Source organism: Crotalus tigris, unplaced genomic scaffold (assembly GCF_016545835.1).
Source record: "Crotalus tigris isolate CLP2741 ecotype Arizona unplaced genomic scaffold, ASM1654583v1 scf7180000017771.5222438, whole genome shotgun sequence".
Classification (NCBI taxonomy): Eukaryota; Metazoa; Chordata; class Lepidosauria; order Squamata; family Viperidae; genus Crotalus; species Crotalus tigris.
In genome coordinates this window covers 1410081-1434242 of record NW_024096622.1, presented here as the reverse complement: position 1 = coordinate 1434242, position 24162 = coordinate 1410081, and the positions used below count along the sequence as shown (strand labels likewise).

Below are 24162 nucleotides of genomic sequence, written 5' to 3'. Positions count from 1 at the left end.
TATTCTTTACTGCCATCCTAGTCTTTGAAAATAAGTTGATTTCTCATTAAGTGTTGCATATTCTAACTATTTTGAAATTACTTCAATATTTGCAAATAGCTTTAGTGAAATCAGTAATTTTGGTAACTTCTGAAAAAAAAATCTTCCAATTTTCTCTGAAGATTCATCTGGGACCCATCCCTTGTCAGCAAAACAACTTGTCCTTATATACAGAACAAAACAAAAATAATTGTTCCACTCTTTTACCAGTTTATTTTTACTGTGTGGTAAATTAGTTGTATCACTCAGAAACATGCCACATATTTTTAAAGAATTTTAATCTTTTTTCAGGATAAATTTAGATCTTGTCCAATGTATTTCATCAGGATTTCGTTGTTCAGCAAATGTACATATATTTTTTGCCATCAAATATAATATAGAGAAAAATCTACATTATTTTTCCAAGGAATTTACAGTATCATTTTTACTGTGTCAGGCAGTATAGGAAGAATGGAAAAATGTCTCCTATTTTTTAACAAAATATTTATTTTTTAAGACATTTCTGTGTATTTCCATGCTGTATAAGCTATTTGAATACACTGCATACAAAACATAAAATATGAAGCTATAGTTTAATATATTAAAGCATATTAATAATCTACATTGACAGCAAATACACTAGTGGCCACAAGCAGGACAGCTACATGTCATCAATTTTCAAATGCCAAGCTTATAAAAATAGTTTTAGGTATACTTAAATTGAAATATAATTGCTCCATCTAGACAAGGGTTTCTCAGTCTTGGCAACTTTAAGCTGTGTGGGCTTCAATGCAATTCAAAAGTTTAAAATTGAAGCCCATACAGCTAAAAGTTGCCAAGGTTGAGATATATTAATCTAGATTGATACAGGTACCATTCCTTTTAGTGACCATTTGAAGTTGCAATGGCACCGAAAAAATGACATGACCATTTTTCTCAAAGACCGTTGCATGATCACATGATCAAAATTCAAATGCTTGGCATGCATTTATAGCATGACAGTTGCACTGTCCTGTGATCCCCATTTGTAATCTTCCCAGCCAGCTTCCGACCAGTAAAGTCAATGGGAAAAGCCATATTTGTTAATGACCAAATAGTAATAGTAATAGTAGTAAAGTTGGAAGGCTTGCTTATCAACATAACTTTTAGGCTCAATTGTAGTCATAAGTCAAGGACTACCTGCATAGTCACTGATTGGCAGCAGCTGTTTAAAATGTCAAGAAAAAAAAATATTTCTTCCAATCTCCTACAGTAGATTCTTTTATCTTTCATTTAAGCCTGGAAACCTTTTTATTATTTTTTCATTTATTAAATAAATAATGTATATAGTTACCTATTCACTCATAGCAACTCTAGACAGCTTACATATAATAAAAATAATGTAGAAAAAATAAAAATAATAACAAGTAAATAATAATAAAAAATAACCCATTCACCCCCCTTGGCGCCAACACACACTCAAATCAACCATTTAATGAACTACATCCCACTCTGGGTTCCCCAGGCCCGCTGGCAAAACCACGTCTTTAGGGCCTTACTAAAGAGTGTCGGTGGGGCAGTCTAATTTCTGGAGGGATAATGTTCCAGAAGGATCCTTCTTTTGGGTTAGATGTACCTCCTTAGGAGAAGTTACAATGGCACTGAAAAAGTGACATGACCATTTTTCTCAAGACCGTTGCATGGTCATGTGATCAAAATTCAAATGCTTGGCATGCATTTATAGTATGATAGTTGCACTGTCCTGGGGTCAGGTGATCAACATTTTCCTTGCCTCCCCGCTCTACTGGGTCGGATGGATGTCACCGGCAAGAGATGGTCACAAAATTTAAACAGAAATAGAAACATATAAAATGCATGAAATGCATAAAATACAAAATAAAGCAATCAGAGACTCTTTGAATAACAACCGATATTCACAAAAAACACATCTAACAAGAGGGCTGCATCCATCTTACCCCATAGTTGCTTGGGTGCAAGTTCGAACAATGAATAATGCTTACTGTCTACCTACAGAGTACCAAAATTTTATTTGCAACTCTGTCAGCAAAAAAGATTTTTTAATAAGGATCTTTTATATTTTTGTTTGGGATAGGAATTTAAGAATGGGCAAAGATTTTCATGCCTTCTGTTCACTCAGTGATTCAACCTTCTGTAGTTAAAATGAAATAATAATGATACTTTTCTAAGAATCCAGAAAAATCTGTGTCTCTAAGTTCACTGCATCTCCTTTATTCACATTTTTGTTCTATACTTTATCAATTATAATAATATATTACGTATTTGATGCAACTAATTGTCTTCTTGGTTTCTCTTTTATTGCCTGTAATTCTATGGGAATGTTCCCTTCCCAAAGGATAAAGTTGATACTGCAATACAAAAACTACTTCAGTTAAAAGCTCAGTACAAGTTGTTAACAGGAGTAGACTACAAGCCAATTTTTACAACTGGTGCAGAAGATAAAGACAAGAAGAAGAAAGAGAAGGAGAACAAATCTGAAAAGCAAAATAAGCAACAAAAACAGAATGAGGGACAGAAGAAAGGAATGCAGAAAGACCAAGGAAGTAATTACAATCTGTCTTCTGATGGACCAGGAGATGGTCAGGGACCTAAGAAACAAACAAGGTAAAAGTGTTAAGATATAATATGAACGTTGTGTTAAACAGAAAAGCTAATTTTCAAATAAGTAACGGACTAGCTTGATTTTACAGCTGTTTTGTAGTTTTAATCTGTGTGGACTTCAATTTTAAACTTTTGGATTGAATTGATTTTTTTTTGATTCAGCAAACTTTGGATATAAATGACACAATTTTAATTCAGGCTTTACCAATAAATAACAACAACAAATAATAATAAAGCCTAATGTGTTGCTTCTAAAGCTGTCCAGGCCATTTATATCATTTGCATAATTATATGTTGCTTACAAAATTTGATACAATTTAGTACCAACAGCTTTGTTAGCCTATAAAAATCAAGATTTTACCATGCATACAGAGATGATATGTATGCGGTAGTGCTTTTCACAAATAACATACTATAGCAAAGATTTTTTTCTGTCCTTCAATTGTAATTGAGCAATTCTAACTGTTTTCTCTGTTTAAAATTTATTCAGTACCAGCTATTTGCTTGGTCCTGTGTAAAATGTGATATAATATCAACTTTGATAACAAAGATGAAAGAAGGGAAAGTAATAAAGACATAATTATGATGCTTGAAGTTATAATGCTTCATGAACAAATTTCACAATTGAAAGAGGAAAGCTGGCAAAGAAATTTTTGTAACAGAAATGAGGCGTTTTCTTTTTTAATATGGATGTAATAAAAAGTAAACATTAACATTTTATTTTCTGTTTCCAGATTATGTACTGCATATCAATTTAATTTTTTGAGGTAAAAGATTAAAACAAGTAAACTGTTGCTTTATTAATTCAACAATTATTGACCAAAATGTATTAATTTACTTTCCCTTTGCTGCAGATTGGGTCTAGAAGCTAAGAAGGAAGAAAATTTAGCTGAATGGTATTCTCAGGCAAGTATACCTCAAATGGATATATATATATATATTCCCCAAAATGGTTTGCTTATAACAACTTAGTAATTGGTATAACCCATTTCATAAAACACAACCCTGGGTGGCATACAACAATTGAATAATAAATATAAAAAGAGGCAATATAAAAATATAAAATCCCTATTAAAAATGGAAAGTATAAAAACAAATATACCAACCCTAGGCAAAGGGGGATAAGAATGAGCAGTGGAGCCATCTGAACATATCTCTAGTTCCCTGGGAGTTGTAGGCCTGATTACATAATCAGGTCTTGAAGGACTTCTGAAATATTAAAAGGGATGGAGCTATTCTAATTTGGGGGAAGAAGAATTTTCCTTAAGGGGGTGGCAGACTCCACAGCAGAGAAGGCATGTCTCTTATGACCCATTGAATGAAGGTCTCTAGCTGGTACTTACAACATATCTGCCACACCTAATTGGATGAGCTGATGCTACCAGGGATAGGGATTTTTTTTTAAATACAATTAGTTTTTATAGGGAATTTTGGCTAGTCTATGTCTGATAAAAGTAATTTCAACCTAACACACAATTTCCTTGAAATCAGTAGGCTATACAGTATTTAATTCTAATATTGATTCAGTTGTATTCATAACCTAAATAAATGTATGTATTACCTGTATATTATTTATACTCCACTACAATTCCATGTGACTTGGCATTTTACAGAAAACATCTGCAGTCTGTATTAAAATTGTTTTACCCCTCTATCTGTGGGTACTTCTGTCTGTCTTTTTTCACTTTAATATTTCTTACTTATTTCATTGCACTATTTTTTGAATATTTATTCTTTTGCGTATTCGGCAACATTATCCATGACCAAAGCATTTTTTTTAAAATAAAGGTTATTACAAAATCAGAGATGATTGAATACTATGACGTGAGTGGCTGCTACATTCTCCGTCCATGGGCTTTTTCAGTATGGGAAGCTATCAAGGACTTTTTTGATAGTGAAATAAAGAAACTTGGAGTGGAAAACTGCTACTTTCCCATGTTTGTATCTCAAGCTGCATTGGAAAAAGAGAAGACACATATTGCTGATTTTGCCCCAGAGGTAAATTTAAATATTATATTAATTTCACCTTCTGAATATGCTGCAAAGATTTCAAAAGACTAGCCCCAAATAAAACTTGGTGACCAGCAAAAACGTAGCTGATTCTTGGACTGGGCATTGAATTGTGTGTCTTTGAATGCTTTTATATCTAGGTTCTCAGTTATCAGTATAAAAATAATAGTATAGGAAGATAGATCTTTTTATAGCAATATGAATTAAATTGTACTTCCCATATTGTTAACAAGACTTTGTGTGTATATATTGCTGTATATAAACAAAATGTTTGTAAAAAAACAAAACATTCTGTGGTTTTTAGGTTGCCTGGGTTACAAAGTCTGGCAAAACAGAGCTGGCAGAACCAATTGCTGTACGTCCAACTAGTGAAACAGGTAACAATGAATGGTGTAAAATGCAGTAGAAAAAACACTAAATCTTCCCTTAATGTGGTGTTACTGCAAGCTAATGACAGTGGCTTTTGAAACAAGAATGGAATTGTCTTTGAGTCAGACCAAGAGCTAGCATTAGAATGTTGCTCAGAAGCATACTATTTCAAGGAAAAAGGAGATGGGAAATATGGATTGGTTTTTAACGAGATGTATTTGAAACTAAATCCAAATCAATACATCTATTAAATATAATATTTATCTTTGGATTATAACATTATATTGCCCATTTTCCTACTTTTAAATATTCTACAAAGTGGGTGACAATATACAAATAAGGTGTAAAAACCATAAATATTAAACCAGATCACGAGCACAGCAACATCAATTTAACCTGAGTATATAGAGATGCGTTAAACTAATCCCTAAACTTACAAGGCTTAACACCAACTGTATTTAAATAGGGAAGAAATTCTGCAACTGGGGAGTTGTATTAGCAAGGTCTTCTTTTGGAATGACACATGGCAAATGCAGCAAACTCTTTCAGAAAATAATATCTTCCATGTTTTTGATTTGTAGTTATGTATCCTGCATATGCAAAATGGATTCAGTCCCACAGAGATCTTCCCATCAAGCTCAATCAGTGGTGCAATATTGTAGTAAGTACAGGTTTTTACAGAGTGCATTTTATTATTTGCTAATTAACCAGTAATTGTTGCTCTTGCCTCTCATTACTGTATGGTAATAATCTGCTTCTCCAAGTGCACTGGAGCAGTGCAGTCAAACTATCTAGCTTGACTTCTTCCAAGAAACCGGATAGCCCAGCCTTGCCAAGACATGCACTTGCTGCCATTACCAGTTCATCTACCCCTAGCCCATAAAGCCTGAATGAGTCCTCCCAGAGCTTTGTTGGAACCCAGCCAGTCTAGCCTTGCTGGACCTGGGCTGGTAGACATAGATGACCTGAACAATTCCGCATAAAACTGGCCTAACTGATCCAGCCCCATTTTATTTGCATATATGCCAATGTTGGGCTATATATATGGCACATATGTCCAAAGCTGGCCTGTTTGGTCACACCCTTTTGACTTAAGGGACACAACATCTATAGATAGCTCATTTGGACCTAACTGGGCATTTTCTCTTTATAGTCAGCCAAGTTGACCAACTTGTTCCCCAAGCCCTTAGGAAGGGTTACCTGGGGGAAAGTTGCAGGTAAACAGGAGAACAGAAAGGGAAAAGATTATTGCAGGGAAAATAATGTTTTAATAATATAATGCATTATATTATTTGTGAACAGCAGATATACAGTGCGTAAGCCACAAAAAATTGTAACTTCTCTCATTAACTATCTGAGCATCAGTGGTAATGTAATTTTAATGAAGAAAAACTATAGAAGTCAGTGTTTAAGGTCTTAAAACCAGCCATAGAGGAAACATCTTGAATAAAAGAGTTTCATTTCCAAACAGGCATCCCTCCATGATGGTACCAACATTAAATCCTTAAAGGGCATTCAAAGCTTTTGGCTCGCAACAGAGGGCAGGAGCTGTTCCTCCATGGGCAACAACAGTGTAGGAATTTTACCTATCAGTTTGATCAGTTTGGATTTAACTCAAATATCTACAGAAACTCACAGAAGGTTTCATATATTGTATTCCGGGTGGGAATCCCCAAATGGAAACTGGCTGTTCCATTCTGATCCACTATAGTTTTGAAATTTTCTTGAGAGACATCCCTTTACAGTTGATCACAGTTGAGCCCCAAATTTCTGTTGCTAAGCAATGCAGTTGTTAAGTGACTTTTGCCCCATTTTGCGTCTTTTTTGCCACAGCTGTTAAGCAAATCAATCAATCAATCTGAATACAGCTGAAAGGGGCCTTGGAGGACTTCTAGTCCAACCCCTGCTCAAGCAGGAGACCCTATACCAATTTAGATAGGTGATTGTTCAGTCTTTCCTTAAAAACCTCCAGTGATGAAGCACCTACAACTTCTGAAGGCAAACTGTTCCACTGGTTAATTGTCCTCACTGTTAGGAAGTTTCTCCTTAATTCCAAGTTGCTTCTCTCTTTGATTAGTTTCCATCCATTGTTTCTTGTCTTGGATTCTGGTGCTTTGGAAAATAAGTTGACCCCCTCTTCTTTGTGGGGACTCCTCAAATACTGGAATACTGATATCATGTCACCCCTTCTAGTCCTTCTTTTCTCTAGACTGGCCATACCCAATTCCTGCAACCGTTCTTCATATGGTTTTGTCTCCAGGCCCTTAATCATCTTAATCACTTCAGTTGTTAAGTGAATCATGCAGTCATTAAGTAAATCTGGCTTCCCCCATTGACTTTTCATGTCGGAAACTGGCTGGGAAAATTGCAAATGGTGATTACATGAGCCCAGGACAGTGTATCTCATAAATATATGCCAGTTACCAAGCACACAAATTTTGATCACGTGTCCACAGGAATGCTGCAATGGTCGTAAATGTGAAAACTGGTCATAAATTACTTTTTTCAGTGCTGTTGTAACTTTGAAGGGTCACTAAATTAATTATTGTAAGTTGAGGACTACCTGTATAGACTACTAGTCTAACAGGAGGGAAGTAATACATGGCTGAAGGTAATGATAAATGAACATAATATATTGTTCTAGTGATTCAGATCATTCCCATTTAAATTGGTTTTTCACAGTATGTGAGTGAAACAGTAGATCCCTAAATTTCTGAAATCACTATTTCACATCAAAAATAATAGTTCTGAGTCACGCCCAAAAGGTGTCTTTAAAAGTGAATGTATTGATGAAGATTAGGATTTGAACAAAGATTTATTTTTATTTTTATTAAATTGCTTGAAGCGCTGGGAGTTCAAGCATCCACAGCCATTTTTGCGTACTCGTGAATTCCTGTGGCAAGAAGGACACACGGCATTCTCTACTTACGAAGAAGCAGCTGAAGAGGTACTATATGCCAAATAATTTTAAAAAATCATTGCTCATTTTTCAAGGCTTTCAAAGGATAACTCTGAAATATTTCACAGCTATTTTACACATAAAACAAACAGTTTTAGATTTTGCACAAACACTTGTTTGTTTATGTGGGTGAAGATATATGTCTACATAGTATAATTGGAATGGACTGCTGCAACAGACTTATCATCAACATCATCATCCCCCAAAATACAGCTATCTCCTCGAGGATGCTTCTCTGTGCATTTGCAGAAGCAGCACAGATTACAAAAATGCCACCATTACATACTTAAAGTTTGATGCAGGTCTGCAAGTTGCACCATTTGCATTATTATATCACATATGTTATTTTTGCCCCATGTGCAGGTACCCATGCTTCCTGGGGGAGAACAGAGATAAATTAATGAATTGTTTTCATGCTTTTGAGAATACGTGCAAATGCAGTAGTTAATCTAGTTGTATTTTCCTTTTATATGCTGTGAGGTTTACAGTAGTATATTTGATTGCTATAATTTGCTACTTGCTCTTCTTGGTGCTTGCAAAAATCAATATATGTTAAAATGATTCTCTTGGAAATGTAAATCTTGTAGGCGAAGACAAATGCAAAATTAAACAAAAATCACATTTAATTTAGATATTGAGCTATGAAGTTCAAGAACAACTGAACATTTATTTTCAAGAATCTTTTGCAGTATTCATTGCGACTCTGTAGTTTTAATACAATTTAAACCTGCAGTTAATGGCAGAATCTTAATCAGGACAATTAGTTTTGTATCTGATTGAGCATTCTTGGGCTTATAGGACACTATCAAATATTAAAACCTTTTTAGTATATATACTTATAAAACTAGTTTCTAACTTTTTTGTTTGCTAGGTATTGCAGATTCTCGATCTATATGCTCGTGTATATGAAGAACTTCTTGCAATTCCTGTTGTGAAAGGAAGAAAGACAGAAAAAGAAAAGTTTGCCGGTGGAGATTATACCACAACAGTTGAGGCATTTATATCTGCAAGTGGACGAGCTATCCAGGTACAGTACCAAATTTGTTGTTTACTGTATATTCATGCATAGAAGTTTACTGAATGTTTTTTATTTTCTTGTATTGTATTTTAGGGAGCAACATCTCATCACTTGGGACAGAATTTTTCAAAGATGTTTGAGATTGTCTTTGAAGATCCCAGAATACCAGGAGAGAAACAATTTGCTTATCAAAATTCTTGGGGCCTTACAACCCGTACCATTGGTGTTTTGACCATGATTCATGGAGATAACATGGGTTTGGTGCTGCCACCTAGAGTAGCATGCTTTCAGGTGAGGTAAAAAAAATCCTCATTGATGCACATCTTTGATGGCTTTTTCCCTTTTTCCTTACCATTTTGTAGAAAAGGGGATGCAGACAAACTAGGTTTAAGCCATAGCTGACTACTTGTTCTGAAGTCCTAATTACTTCAGTTGTGGTTATTTGTCCTGTAAATTTCAGGGAATCCTAAACATTCTTAATTAAGTCCTACTTACATTTGTGTTCAATCCTTCAACAATTGGCAATTAAATTTAGCTAGGGAAAGCTGTATTCAAAGAGGGTTACAGGGATAATATTCTATCTGGTACCACAAGGGGGCAAAGAAGGCCATGTACCAGCTGTAGTATCATCATCTTTGTGTTGCTGTGGCAGCATGGAAAAGTGCAAGGAGATGCAACTATTTGCGTTGCCATTGCATTCTATAAATTGGCTTGAGGTTTTGAATAAACAAGTAGAGAAAAAAAGAGGCTAAAGTAGAGATTCTAGTTTTATGTAAAAATATTCCTGATGTTCTATTGCCTTTCTCAGCAAATTGGTGTGATTGCAATACTTCATTGATGTTTGTTTAGTTGTTTTTATATGCTTTAATAAATATGTATGGACAAAATTGGAATCAATTATTAACATTGGAAAAAATGTTTAAAAGGTTCTAATATTAGAAAGAGTTGTTCAGAAATGTATTAGACTGCAAGTATGAAAGTTAAGAATGATAAATTATCTTTTTACAATGCTTTCTCTTTGAGAAAGAGAAATTATGAAAGATATCATTAATGAAGGATAGGAGAAATAGCATGATATAGTGAAAATATTGATAATATATTTTATTTTTTGTATCCCTTTCCTTTGAATCAGATAGTTTGAATAATTTTCTACAGTTTTTGGGTTGCCTTCCTTAAAAATTATAAAATAAAAATCCATCTTGCACATTTTATAGCTGTATAAAGTAGTACACTAATTAATAGAACTAGGCAAATCTTTGGAAAACATAAAAGTGTATATCTGGGACATCTTTCCTGAAGCAGATGCATATATTTTCCAGGATCATGCAGCTCCTTTAGAAACTGCTCCTTATACATGCAACTACATAACAGCTTCATTTAGTGAGGCTTTCCTCTGTCTAGCTTTATAACTACTGGGTCCTTATTCAGGTGGTGATTATTCCCTGTGGTATCACTAATTCCCTTTCGGAAGAAGAGAAGGAGGCTTTACTGACAAAATGCAATGAATATTGTAAGAGATTGCGCATTGCTGATATCCGTGTGCGAACTGACTTGAGAGAGAACTATTCACCTGGGTGGAAATTCAATCACTGGGAGCTTAAGGTAAATATTTTAATTCTGTTCTCTTTTGATTAATTCTTCATTACAGGATTTTTTCGTCTATATAATTTGGTATTAGAAGTATATTTAGAAAATAAATGTAAAAATGTAAAGTAAATGTAAAAATCAGTATATACTGATAAATTATATATCTATGAGTACGTGCTGCCATTTGCTATTTGAAAAGGAATCATCCATTCCTGAGTGTCTATGGGATGAACATTTCCATCTGTCAGTAATTCAAAAAAGTAATTTTTTTTTGCTATAAACCAAGCTTTCTAATCTGCCCTTGGTGGAACAGGTTCCTTAATATTGGCTGTTGGATTGAAGAACAATTTACATAAAATGTTACATTTCAATAGATCTAAGCTTCAGCATAACCCAAAGGAGTGTTTTAGTTTTAGGTTTTGCTTAATAATATCCGGAAAAATGTGAGGAGGGACAAAACACTGTGTTTGTGACTTTTTGTTTTATAGGGTGTTCCAGTCAGGCTTGAAGTGGGGCCACGCGATATGAAGAATCATCAGTTTGTAGCTGTTAGAAGGGACACAGGAGAAAAGTTGACCTTTTCTGAAAATGAAGCAGTGGACCAGCTGAGACGTGTTCTAGAAGAAATCCATCTTAACCTTTATAACAGGTTAAACTTGGGGATGGGGAAAAGGGAGTGTGATAGAATGGAGAAGATAAACAGCATCTGCAGTCCTGTCACATGATTTCAGATATGTATAAACTAAGCTTACCCTAATAAATGAAAGATAAGAACTAAACAAGGGCATCTGAATTCTAATCAGAAGATTAACTTGTGGAAAACAGCTAGGCCACCTCTGAAATTTACATAGTCCAGAGAAAAAAATAGAATGTTGTTTGGTTTTCCATACAGCTGGAGATCCTACTGTTGGATAAGTGCCATCTTGGTGAGGATACACTGAGTCACAGACAAACTGTCATCTGCAAGTCCAAGTCCAGAGAGCAGGACCTGCCCTGAAGGACATGCATGCTTGGAGGCTGATTAATTTTTTAAAATAAACAATTTTAGCCCTTAGTTATTCAAGGCTTTGTATAACAGTACCTTAAATCTGACCTGACAGCAGACTGACAGCCAGTTTAATCCTTTTAGGACAGATATAATACAAATATAGTAAAATACCCAATCATCAGTCTAGCACAGACATGTCAAACACAAGGCCTGGGGGACGGATGCGGCCCATGAAGTGGTTTCATGTGGCCCGCGAAGCCATCCTGGAAACAGTGAGGGAATGGCCCCCTCTGCCTTGGCCCTGGCCCAGGCCAGCCGGGAGCCAATGTACAATTTTGTGGTGGCCATCTATGCTGAAACGCATTCAATCTTAGCTCCATAGGCACCCCTCCCCCCCATATGGCCTGAGAGGAACAATGAGGCTCCTCCAGTGGCCCATGCCTTGGCACTTACCCTGGTCCCACCCCTTTCTGCCAGAGACCCTCAGCTCTATCCCAGTCCTGCCCAGGCCCCCACAGACACCCTTGACACGAACGATGTAGAGCTGGCCACACCCACCCAGTAGGCCACACCCACTCCATCCATGGCCACCCAGTAGGCTGCAGCCACCCTGGCCACACACCCCTGCCCCCTTGAGGGCAACCACACTGCTGATGCGGCCCTCAGTGAAATTGAGTTTGACACCCCTGGTCTAGCAGCTGTAATCTATACTGGTTGCATTAATTACTTCTGAGAGAGATTTGGTTACACTTTTGTATAGGACTGTCATGTGAATTTAATATGTGGAAAAAATTAAATGTATTAACCTTAGGTGCATATTCACGAAAATTTGAATATGGGAGAATTATAAAAGATTGTTTGACCTTTTTAATGTTTTTAGACAACCTGATTCAGTACACTTATACAACATATGTTCATTATGATTGTCTTCGACTTATAATCACAATTTGGAGCAGAATTGCAGTCATACGTTGCTGTGGTCATAATTCAAAGCACCCATGTGAATGGGTCTTTGTTTGACCGTTTTTACATCAGTCATTAAGCAAACCACACAGTAGTAAGTTCAAATCACATGGTTGTTTTGAATTGTGTGGTCATTAAATGACTCCATTTTGCCAAATGGGCAACTTTTGCTGGATTGCAGTTGCATGGGTGCAGGATGCTGCAATTGATCATAAAGCACCCTTACTAAGTCTGTCATAACTTTGAATGGTCATTAAATAACCAGCCATAAATCAAAGACTATCTGTAACTGGACTGAACATTTTCTTTATCTTAGAGCTGCTGAAGATCTTAAGAGTCATATGGTGGTGGCCAATTCCATGGAAGAGTTTCAGAAAGAACTTGATTCTGGAAAGGTAAATAATTTGCCATTGCACTGGGGCTACGAGTCCCTTCCTAAGCATTCTTAAAACCTAGTAAACCATAAATGCAGTACAACATGCATTCATGGTTGTTGTTTTTTAAATGTAACTGCTAGGATTCTGGAAGCTTCCTTGATCTTAGAATAGAGTATTCTGAAATGCTCCATTTCCCTCAAACCACGAAGCTTTCCCCAGACAATGCTGTTGTGGAATGCAGCTTGCTTATTTAAACAATCAGAACTGGAGTGGTGCAAAAATGTTTTAAGGATGGAAATAGGACTTGGAATGCCACGTCTAGTACATCTCCAACTACTTCAAGTTGGGAGGATTTACTTCTGGGAATCACAGAACATCCCCTGGAATATCACTGTGCAGAAGGAAGTTTGGCAGGTCTGGAGAGAAATTAAGCATTCTGGTGTTTCCAGAATCTTTCAATCCCAGGGCAACAAGCCTTATATATCCCTAATAAGGAACATTTGATTCACATAAACAAGTTCAAGAATTGTAAACAATGCTTTTAATTATAAATGTGGAAGAATGAATAACGTATATGCCAGAAATGAAGCCAACAGATTGATTGTTTGGTTATTCACTTTGAAACATGTTTATCTATTAGCTTTAATTAATACAAAAGCTGCAGTTAGCCAAGCTGAGTATTTTGTTTCAAGTGAGTTCTTGTCAAGCTTTTTCCTTACCAGACCGCTAATACAGAACATAATACAGGATATCTTAATTATATGGAGATGTTTCTCTTCTGTCAAAGTGGCAGTGGAGGTGAACTATGGCAAGTAGTTATCAGAAAGATAACATAGGAATAGCAACTACTTTCATCCTTTTCAAAACATTTGTAAAGGTGAATGCTGTCACCCCATTATCAGAACACTTGTTGTCTTTGCTTTATCAGCAGAAAATAAAACAGCAAGTTGAATGTCTGTTCAGACCCTGTAATAAATTCAATGGGAATAATTGTAAAATAATTTAAAATGATATAATTAATGCATTCAGTTCATAGGACACATTACTTACGTCAAGAAACCATTTCTATCTGATTTAAATAAGGATCATCAAGTGCATGCAAAGATGTCAAATGATAACAGGTTATTGGAACTGATATGATACAGCAATAAAACACTTTTCCATGCAATAAAATATTGCTGTTGGTTTATAGAAAGCAAAGTTTACAGTAGGTTTACAGTAGGTTTACTTTTATTGTAAGGTACCACTTACCTATTAGGCATAAGATGTAAAATGTAACTTCCTTTAGAATAAAGAGGGATAGGTAGGTATGTAAATATGCGTTCTTTCAATTTATAAGGCAATCTCAGTTAGAATTCATTAGATATAATATAGATTTGGGAGGAAATGCTGGAGAAGTACAGGGAAGAATGGATAGTTTGATCCACTAGCTCTGTTCTCTTCCAGTGATGATGTGGCTAGAACTTTTATGAACTTTGAGTTTGAATTAATTTCTATTTGTATCAATTTAAGATTTATATACTGGAGAAGGGCCTAATGCTGGGAAAGATTGAGGGCAATAGAAGAAGGCGACGACAGAGAATGAGATGGCTGGATGGAGTCACTGAAGCAATAGGTGTGAACTTAAATGGACTCCAGAAGATGGTAGAGGACAGGAAGACCTGGAGGAACATTGTCCATGGGGTCGCGATGGGTTGGACACGACTTCGCAATTAACAATAACAACAACAAAAAGATTTATATAAATTGGAATGAGTCTTGGTTACAAAATGAAACTGAATTATTAGAGATTACAGGCAGTCCTTGATTTAAAACAGTTGGTTTAATGGCCCTTACAACAACATTGAAAAAAATGCCATGATCATTTTCCACACTTAACAACTGTTGCACTATCCCCACGGTCATGTGATCAAAACTCAGATGCTTGGCAACTGATTCATATTTAAGACGGTTGCAGTGTCCTGGGGTCATGTGATCATCTTTTGCGGCCTTCTGAGAAGTAAAATCAATGGGGAAGCCAGATTCACTTAACAACCGCACTACTGTCTTAACAACTGCAGTGATTCACTTAATAACTATGGCAGGTCATAAAATGGGGCAAAATTCACTTAACAAGTGTCTCACTTAGCAACAGAAATTTTGGGCTCAGTTGTGGTCATAAGTCAAAGAGTAACTGTATTAACCTTTCTACATACAAAATATGTGTTAAATTTCAAATATAGCAAATGCCCGTAAATTTTTATGGCTAGAAAAACACTCTGCAATACCATTTTTTGAGAAGTAAGCAGTCATGGAATTTGAAAACTTCTAATGTTTTTCTCTGTTTTCTAAACTAAGGGCATGCATAAGTTGGTAACTTTGGTAAAATAGATGAGAGTTACAACATTCACTGAATATCTTTTTGAGAGAACTACTTATACCAAGAATCACTACTTTGTCATATTGAATATCTTTTTATTTTATCATTTACTTGTTGTTGTTGTTGTTAATTGCGAAGTCGTGCCCGACCCATTGCGACCTCATGGACAACGCTCCTCCAGGTCCTCCTGTCCTCTACCGTCATTTACTACAATTTATTAAATGTTTTAAAACTATCCCAATAGCTGAAACTATTGTGAACTGGTTAGTTCACAGTAAGATGCGTTTAAAAAAGAGTGAATAAACTCATATATAATAAAATGCAAAATAAAAACACTAAATAGGCAGTCCTCGACTTACAACCACAATTGAGCCCAAAATTTCTGTTGCTAAGTGGGACATTTTTAAAGTGGGTTTTGCCCCCTTTTATGACCTGTCTTGCCACAGTTGTTAAATGAATCACTGCAGATGTTAAGTTAGTAACCCGGTTGTTAAGTGAATCTGGCTTCCCCATTGATTTTGCAGAAGGTTGCAAAAGGTGATCACATGACCTCAGGGCACTGCAGCAGTCATAAATATGAGTCAGTTGTTAAGCGTCTGAATTTGGATCACGTGATTATGGGGATGCTGCAACAGTCATAAGTATGAAAAGTGGTCATAGGCCACTTTTCTCAATGCCGTTGTAATTTTGGTCATTAAACAGACTGTTGTAAATTGAGGACCACCTGTATGAACCAGACAACTTTAAGACAGTTATTCAAAGAGCAAACAATATACATTAAAATGCAATTAAAAGCTAAATAAAAAGATTGGGATGATAGAAAGGTCTTCATCTGCACCAAAATTATGCCGGTGTAAATGCCAGCCGAGCCACTCCGGGGAGGAGTTCCATAAATGGGATGCCAAACAAAAAACCCTCTCCCTCTTGCAGAGGTCCACATTATGTCTTTGGTGGGGGGACCTGGAAGAAGACCTCATTAGATGATCTTAAGGTTCAAGGAGTTACATATGGGAGGAGGTTCTCTTTCAGGTAACCTGGCCCTGTGCTGTCTAGGGCTTTAAGGGTCAAAATCAATACTTTGAATTGGCTCCAGAAATAGACCTGATTTGTAGCAAAAAACTGCCATAATATATTCGGATTGGCCAGTCCTAGTAAGCAGTCCAGCTACTTTATTTTGAACCAACTAAATTTTCTGGGCAGCTTTGTGAAATGAATCCAACCAGTAAAGTTATCAGAGAATAAATAACTGTTCCAGTAAGATCACATTTGGTAAGTCAGTCAGAGTTGATTTTAAAGGCATTCCAAGACAACCTGGGGTGGAACCAACATAGTATGGTGCCTCCACATCTCAAATCTCCTAGCTTGTGCAGGTTAATACTATTGAAAGCTGCTGATAAGTTCATGAGGGGGAAAAAACAGGATTGTGCTTCCCTTATCTTTTTCTGGCAGAGTGAAAAGGAGTTTCTGTTCTATACCCTTAAACTGGATTTAAATGGATCTAGAAAATCAGTTTCATCCAAAAGAATCTGGAGATTTTTATGTGATTCATATAACATTTTTCAGTGTATCATTGTCCCTCAAATAAACAGAACTGGATCCAGACAAAAATTAGATCAAATGTAGTATCATTTAAATGAGTGAGATTTGGAGCATTGCTTACACTTTTTCACATTGATTTCTATCAGGAGCCAAGCGTGATTAATTTAATTTGGCTCTAATAAGTATTCTGTGTGAAGATTTAACCTGGTTATTAAATGGGTTGATTCAATACGGGGTTGATTTATAGTGTTATTGAATTAAATAATTCTTATAAGTATTCTAATATGTTAAATCCAATCTTCATTACTCCTACTACTACATCCATAAAAAAAAGAAGAAGAGCAACTAAAATGACTACAGGCCTGTAGATAAAAACATATGAAAACGGTTGCAGGAACTGGGTATGGCTAGTCTAGAGAAAAGAAGGACTAGGGGTGACATGATAGCAGTATTTCAGTACTTGAGGGGCTGCCACAAAGAAGAGGGGATCAATTTATTTTCCAAAGCATCAGAAGACCGGACAAGAAACGATGGAAACTAATCAAGGAGAGAAGCAACCTGGAAATAAAGAGAAACTTCCTAACAGTGAGGACAATTAACCAGTAGAATAGCTTGCCTTCAGAAGTTGGAGGTGCTTCATCATTGGACTTTTTAAAGAAGAGAATGGACAGCTGCTTGTCTGAAATAGTATAGGGGTTGGACTAGAAGACCTCTAAGGTCCCTTCCAGCTCTATTCTGATTGAAGATAGTAATGAATATATAAGTTGCTTCCTTACTTACTGTAATACAATGTATCGGAGAGACCACACTGTTTATCAGAATACTAGAAATTATTGAAAATATTTGCAAATAAGTTTTTCTTTTCATTGTCAAATAGAAAAGATAAGCTTTATGTTGCCTTATGACGTCTGGAAAATGCACTGGAAATTTTGAAAGTTATTAGAATAGCATGGATATCAAAGTTTGGAAAATAGAATAAAAAATTAAAGCAGAATTTTTGTCTTTTATCTTCCATTGTTTTGTTAAAATAAGGATGATATCTATATTTGTCTCTTTGCAATGTTTAGGTTTTTTTATTATAAAGATTAGACTTTCCTCCCAAAATTCTGTGGTTTAATTTGTTGTTTTATGCTTTATGCTTTCATTAATCGTGCATATTAAAGTCTTACAAGACTTAAAGAAAACACTGAATAAATCTTAGCAGTTGTCTGTGTACTGAATATACAAAGACAATTTATAAGAAAGTAGAGTCAGTGTGATTTCTTTTAAGATAGCTGGAATTACTTTAGCTCTTTGGTATTGCAAAGCTAAATAGAGACCCATTAAAGCAATGGATATTATTACAATTTAATAAAATTCTTACTTAAAAAGTAATTCTTTTTACATGAACTCTAAAATATATGCATGCTTTCTTATTTCAGATAGTGCAGATTCCTTTCTGTGGAGAAATAGAATGTGAGGATTGGATCAAAAAAACAACTGCCAGGTAAGAGGGAGATGTATGACATATATGAATAAAAGAAAAGGAGATTTTAGAATGCATATTTTTCAGTTACAATATATTGTATGTGTTACTGTTTGAAAACCAGTAGGAAATTTTGTAAAAACTTGCATGTGTGACTAATAGAATTAACTTGTGAAAAATACCTCTGTATGTAATGATGGTGACATGCTGTGTGTGGTTGTGAACAAAAGCAATGCCCTACTGGATTGGACCCCTGATCCATCTAGCCCAGCACTTTGTTCTCATAGTGGCCAGCAAACTGCACAAAGAAGCCCAGAAATCTCCCAGCAGATGACTTTCAGGGGCAGTCTCATACCCTTCAAGGCTAATAGAATGTAATTAATTTATTTGCTTAAAGATGTTTTAACTATTGTAAGGCAAGCACTAACTAGGTCATACCTGACAACTTCTATCTGACAAATATAAGTTGTTCCAAATTAAATAAAGAAGAGGGAGTCAAGCTATTCTCCAAAGCACCTGAAGGCAGGATAAGAAGCAATGGATGTAAACTAATCAAGGAGAGAAGCAACCTAGAACTAAGGAGAAATTTCCTGACAATTAGAACAATTAACCAGTGGAACAACCTGCCTCCAGAAGCAGTGAATGCTCCAACACTGGAAGTTTTAAAGAATAGATTGGACAACCATTTGTCTAAAATGGTGTAGGGTTTCCTGCCTGAGCAGGAGGTTGGACTAGATGACCTCCAAGGTCCCTTCCAACTCTTGTTATTTTGTTATTCTGTTAAATAAGCTGGGAATTGTACAAAAATCCTGCTTTCTGTTTCAGAGATCAAGATCTTGAACCTGGCGCTCCATCCATGGGAGCAAAAAGTCTCTGCATCCCCTTTAAACCACTTTGTGAGCTGCAGAATGGAGCGAGATGTGTCTGTGACAAGAACCCTGCAAAGTTTTACACTCTCTTTGGACGCAGTTATTAAACTACTGTTGGAAACGATAGTTTCCTTATATTTCAACTCAACTTTTTAAATTGAGGACTGAGATGTTTCCTGATACTGTCCAGGTTTTTGTTGTTACTTTTTAAAATAGTGACTAATAAAGCCATAGAGAGACATACCCTTTCAGTGAAACTTATAGTATTGCATAAACCTTTCTGTATACAGTATCTCTATAATAAATAAGTATTGTCATCTGTCACTTGTCCTCTTTTTTGTACTAGTGAAGAAAACTTACCTATCTAGTGGTAACCATAGAGTCGTAGAGGTGAAAAGTGTTTAGAGAAGATACAGTATTACCTCCTGCTCAGTGTAAGGTCCACTAGAGAATCTGATGATCATTCAGTCTCCATTCAGAATTCATTATTACATATGGTAGCCTGTTCTATTGCTTTACTGTTCATATAGTCAGAAAGCTCCATCAGTAAATGCTGGGTTTTTGAAAAAACATAAAACACAGCCAGTTGCCAATCACCCAAAGTACTGTCGTGGGGGGACAGCCATTGGAACTTCAGTACAAGATTGTAAGTATCTCCAGGGAGGTCCATTGTAGTAAGCTTCAACCAGTTGTAAGTCAAGGACTACTATAAAATCTTAAAATACAATATCAAAGAAATAAAGTACAGTGAATAATATAATTTGATGAGATTTATTTCAAAGGCAATACTTGTGAAATTAGACTCTAAATTTGCAAAAGTAATTAGTAAGAGTCTCAAAATGACTATATAGATATTCCTTTAAGAGAGCCTAGTAATAATCCACTTCTTCCAGAATAAATATTTAAAGTCACCAAGCCCTGATTCCAGTTTGAAAGAATCTATTTTACTGAACTAGGACAGAAATATTTCTATGCTAAAGCTTCCATATGATTAGCAAATAGCAGAAATTCTCCATGAGCATTCTAGCATATTTATTGGGGAGATTTAGCTTAATGACATTACTTGAAAAACTTAAAATTTCTATATATGCATATAAAAATTCATTCCAGCAAACATGTTTATTGTTCAGACATATGTTGTTTGTTCAAATGTGGTAGGTCTTTACTGGAGATCATACAGTTATCTCAGATAATGAAATGTGCATTCACTGTCACTTTTTTTTAAATAAAAAAGTTAAGTTTTGTGAGATTCCATTAAACTTAAGGGGAGAAATAGTTAATGTGATTAGTTTTCACTGAAATCAGTAAAGCTTAACAATACTTAGGGAAAAGATTTAACTTATTTTTTTTATCAGCTTCAAAGTTTGATAAAAGCATGGAATTGCTCAACAATTTCACTATCAGCCTCTCTTTCAAATGCTTTCCATCTTTGAGACAATTATTGTAAGAAAAATGTAAATAAATACGTAGGCAATGGTTGACTCAGACGCCATTAACAGATTGAAAATTCAGCAAGAATTAATCCGTGAAGGCTGGAATATACCATAGTTGATGACCGAAGAATAAAATCTGATTTTAAGAATGAGAGGGAATCTAAGAAAAATGGCAGAATCTGAAATGCTCAAACAAAACCAACACCATTGGCCAGGGTGTATATATATCTAGTCATCTGGCAGTGCCATTGCCCAATTGTTCTTCTTCTCTTTTTCTAAGTTTACTTGCACGTGTTTTTACTATTGTAATTAAAATTCTTAATAAAATTATATTTGAGCATATTGATGATACGTGACCTCAAGCTAACTGATTAAACACCCACCACCACTAGCAGTGGCTTCGTGTAGATATTAAAAGGGAGGAGGGGAGGACAGAGTATTAAAGGCAGGTTTGGATACATCAACAAGATAGCGTGAGTTGTGCTTATGGATGATCTCTGGAAGATCTGGATGTGAGTGATGGAACCTTCCTGGCCCTCCTCAACAACTTTCAATAACACAAATCATGGTGTCCTTTTGGATTGACAACAAGGATTGAAAGGGAAGGGTCCAGTATTCTGGTGGTTCTTCTTCTAGGCCCAATTCCAATTAGTGTTGGTAGGAGGAGAGATCTATCTCTATATTTCTATTTTGTGATAGCCCTCAAAATTCTATACTTCCTTATTTAACATCTACATAAATTTGTTGAGTAAAATAATTTGTTGACGTGCATAACCAGTATCCTGTACATCAATAATTCTCCATCCTGACTGACAAAGTCATGTCACGATTCTTTTCTAATGCTTGTAGGCTTATTGGGGAACAATTAAGAGCCGAGGTGGTGCAGCAGTTAGAGTGCAGTACTGCAGGCCACTTTAGCTGACTGTGTTCAGCAGATCAGCAGTTCAAATCTCACCGGCTCAAGGTTGACTCAGCCTTCCATCCTTCCGAGGTAGGTAAAATGAGGACCCAGATTGTTGGGGGCAATGTAAATGTAAATATATATATACATTGCTTACTGGTGTACACTGCTTAGAGAGTGCTTGCACTTAAAGCGGTATATAAGACTCATAAATAAATAAATAAATAAATAAGCTTCAGCTTATTCATTGTATAAAAAAAAACATGATTGTGGATTTTGAGCCCTCTTAAATCTCAGGATTTTCAATTTGGATGAGATAGCATTTCTCCAGACAGAATTGGTGCACAATTTGGGAGTCATCTTAGACTCTTGACTCCTGCTGTAAGAGCAGGTGATAGCTCTGGCCAGGAGGATCCTTACACACATTCATTTTGTGTGCCAGTTGTCCTAGTCACAGTTACAACTTGGTTTCCTGCCATCTGGACAATTATAATGTGCTCTATTGTGGAGCTCTTCTTGAAGACCATCCAGAAGCTGCAATATAGGTCCAGAATATAACAGCCCATATAATACCACTGCTCCATAAACTGCACTAGCTCCTATAGGGTGCTGGATGCAATTCCAGGTGCTAGTTCCTGCCCATAAAACCTTTGAAAGCTCAGGGCTAAGTATTGCAAGTCTGTCTATGTTTAATTATCTCTACCTGTCCCACAAGATCTGACATGCTCTTCTATATTAGTGTCTTCTGTTATTAGAGTATTATGGCATCTGTCCATATTCTTAGATTCAGATGGTCTAACCAATTACTCTCTTGTAAGAGCTTGTGGGTCTGGCTTTTCTATTGGGCATGGGCAAGTAGTTGGATCAACTCATCCATTATAATTAAGAATTCAGTGATTGTGAACTGCCATTGGCTATGCTCTTTCTAATCAGTTTATATTAATCTTACGTTATATATCCAGAGTTACAATTTTGAACTGGGGAAGGGGCATACAAGTTTATTTTATTTTATTTTTTAAAATTAAAATATTTTTTTTTAAAATAATGCCCCTAGAATATTTGGGAGGATCAGAAATTTTCTTGGAAAAATAAAGAGGCACTTCACTTTGCTAGCTTCCCAATTTCTTTTAATTACAAGACCCTATAATAATAATAATAATAATAATAATAATAATAAACCTAACTAAATTAAATGGGACAAGGGAACTTGGAAAGCACCACTCTAATTATGTCCAGACTGATAGGCTCCATGGAGACCCAAGCACAAAGTTTTCCAGAGATGCAAGAGAAAGCTGTTTGCTCTGTTTGTTGTCATTCCATCTATTGAATTCAGCAGCAAGTAAAGCAATGGCAATAAACATTCTATCCACCACAATCTTTCTGCTGAATTAAGAGCATTAATAATAATTAGCAGAAAGGAAACTGTAAGCTCTAATTCAGCATCCTATCTGGTAGGATGGGGAAATAGATCATTCAGTTTTGCTTTGAGATAGGTCCATATGATTGGTTGCATTTATACAAAATCAGATTACTGGATTAAAATATTTTCTGAGTGCAGAGTCGACTGAATCATAAACTAATCAATCTGTGTTTGCAGAACATGCTAAACCCTAAAGAAAACAAACTAGCCTAAAGCCAAAGCAACAGTAAATAAAATTAGCAGTATATCAATTGTCTTTTTTTTTTTTAATTTGGTGGCGGCAGTGTGTAGTGTAGGGTAGGAACCTTGGTGGTGCAATGGTTAGAATGCAGTATTGCAAGCTAACTCTGCCCATTGCCAGAGTTTTATCCCAACTGGCTCAAGGTTGACTCAGCCTTCCATCCTCTCAAGGTCAGTAAAATGAGGAGCCAGATTGTTGGCAGCAACATCTGATTCTGTAAACCACTTAGAACAGGGGTAGGCAACCTTGGCTCTTTTATGACTCATGGATTTCAACTCCCAGAATTCTTGAACCAGCTTAGTTGGTTCAAGAATTCTGGGAGTTGAAGTCCACAAGTCATAAAAGAGCCAAGGTTGCCTACCTCTGACTTAGAGAATGCTGTGAAGCATGATGAAATCTAAGTGCTATTGCTATGGCTACTGAAGTACCCTGAATCAAAGTCGTGTATTTTGTGCAGTCAGTGGTTAGATTTGAAAGTTTGGTAAGCGGACAGAGGTTTGTGAGTGGAGTTGATAGGGGTAGTTTGAGAGCTAAAGAGACAGAAGTAAGGTGGAATTCTACAGACCACATTACCAATTAATCCAGTAAATCCTGTGAGAGATTTACTCCATTCTTAACCAGCTCCCAGCAATATATATGAAGGCAGTGCTCTCATTCACAGTTCAGTCTTGTGGATATTTTGTTTGATGGGGGAATTAAAAATAAAACCCTTTTAATGCTCAAAAATCTTATTAATACCTCAGTTTTAATGGTCATCCTAAGTATCAGGAAACAAGACACCATCTGGATCCCCAACAAGAGGAAGGGAGGTTATTCCAGAAATTGGTATTGTAACTAATACAGCACTGTTTTTCTGAGGGTTTTTTTAGTTCTTGTCCTGCTAAGGAATCTCTCCCAATTTTTTACACAAATAGCTCCCAAAAGAGTGATTGAGTTCTACAATGGAAATTATTCATTTAAATAGTTACTTGTGTCAAATTCTAAACATTTAGTAGGATTTTGTGCTATCATGAAGATCTAGGCCAGT

General features: G+C 35.9%; 1 protein-coding gene across 2 annotated transcripts in view; it reads left to right on the top strand.

Annotated features, from left to right (window-relative positions):
- EPRS1 (glutamyl-prolyl-tRNA synthetase 1) overlaps nucleotides 1-19462 on the top strand; it is a 53187-nt gene extending 33725 nt beyond the window's left edge. For both annotated transcript variants that reach the window (XM_039341620.1, XM_039341619.1), the window contains 13 exons: nucleotides 2372-2640; nucleotides 3492-3543; nucleotides 4426-4635; nucleotides 4952-5024; nucleotides 5598-5677; nucleotides 7862-7963; nucleotides 8847-9002; nucleotides 9087-9284; nucleotides 10422-10595; nucleotides 11069-11229; nucleotides 12848-12926; nucleotides 18228-18292; nucleotides 19097-19462. In XM_039341620.1, coding sequence (XP_039197554.1) covers nucleotides 2372-2640; nucleotides 3492-3543; nucleotides 4426-4635; nucleotides 4952-5024; nucleotides 5598-5677; nucleotides 7862-7963; nucleotides 8847-9002; nucleotides 9087-9284; nucleotides 10422-10595; nucleotides 11069-11229; nucleotides 12848-12926; nucleotides 18228-18292; nucleotides 19097-19247 — 1770 coding nt within the window. In that variant the 3' untranslated portion in view covers nucleotides 19248-19462. The remainder of the gene's footprint in view (nucleotides 1-2371; nucleotides 2641-3491; nucleotides 3544-4425; nucleotides 4636-4951; nucleotides 5025-5597; nucleotides 5678-7861; nucleotides 7964-8846; nucleotides 9003-9086; nucleotides 9285-10421; nucleotides 10596-11068; nucleotides 11230-12847; nucleotides 12927-18227; nucleotides 18293-19096) is intronic.
- The last annotated feature ends 4700 nt before the right edge of the window (nucleotides 19463-24162 follow it).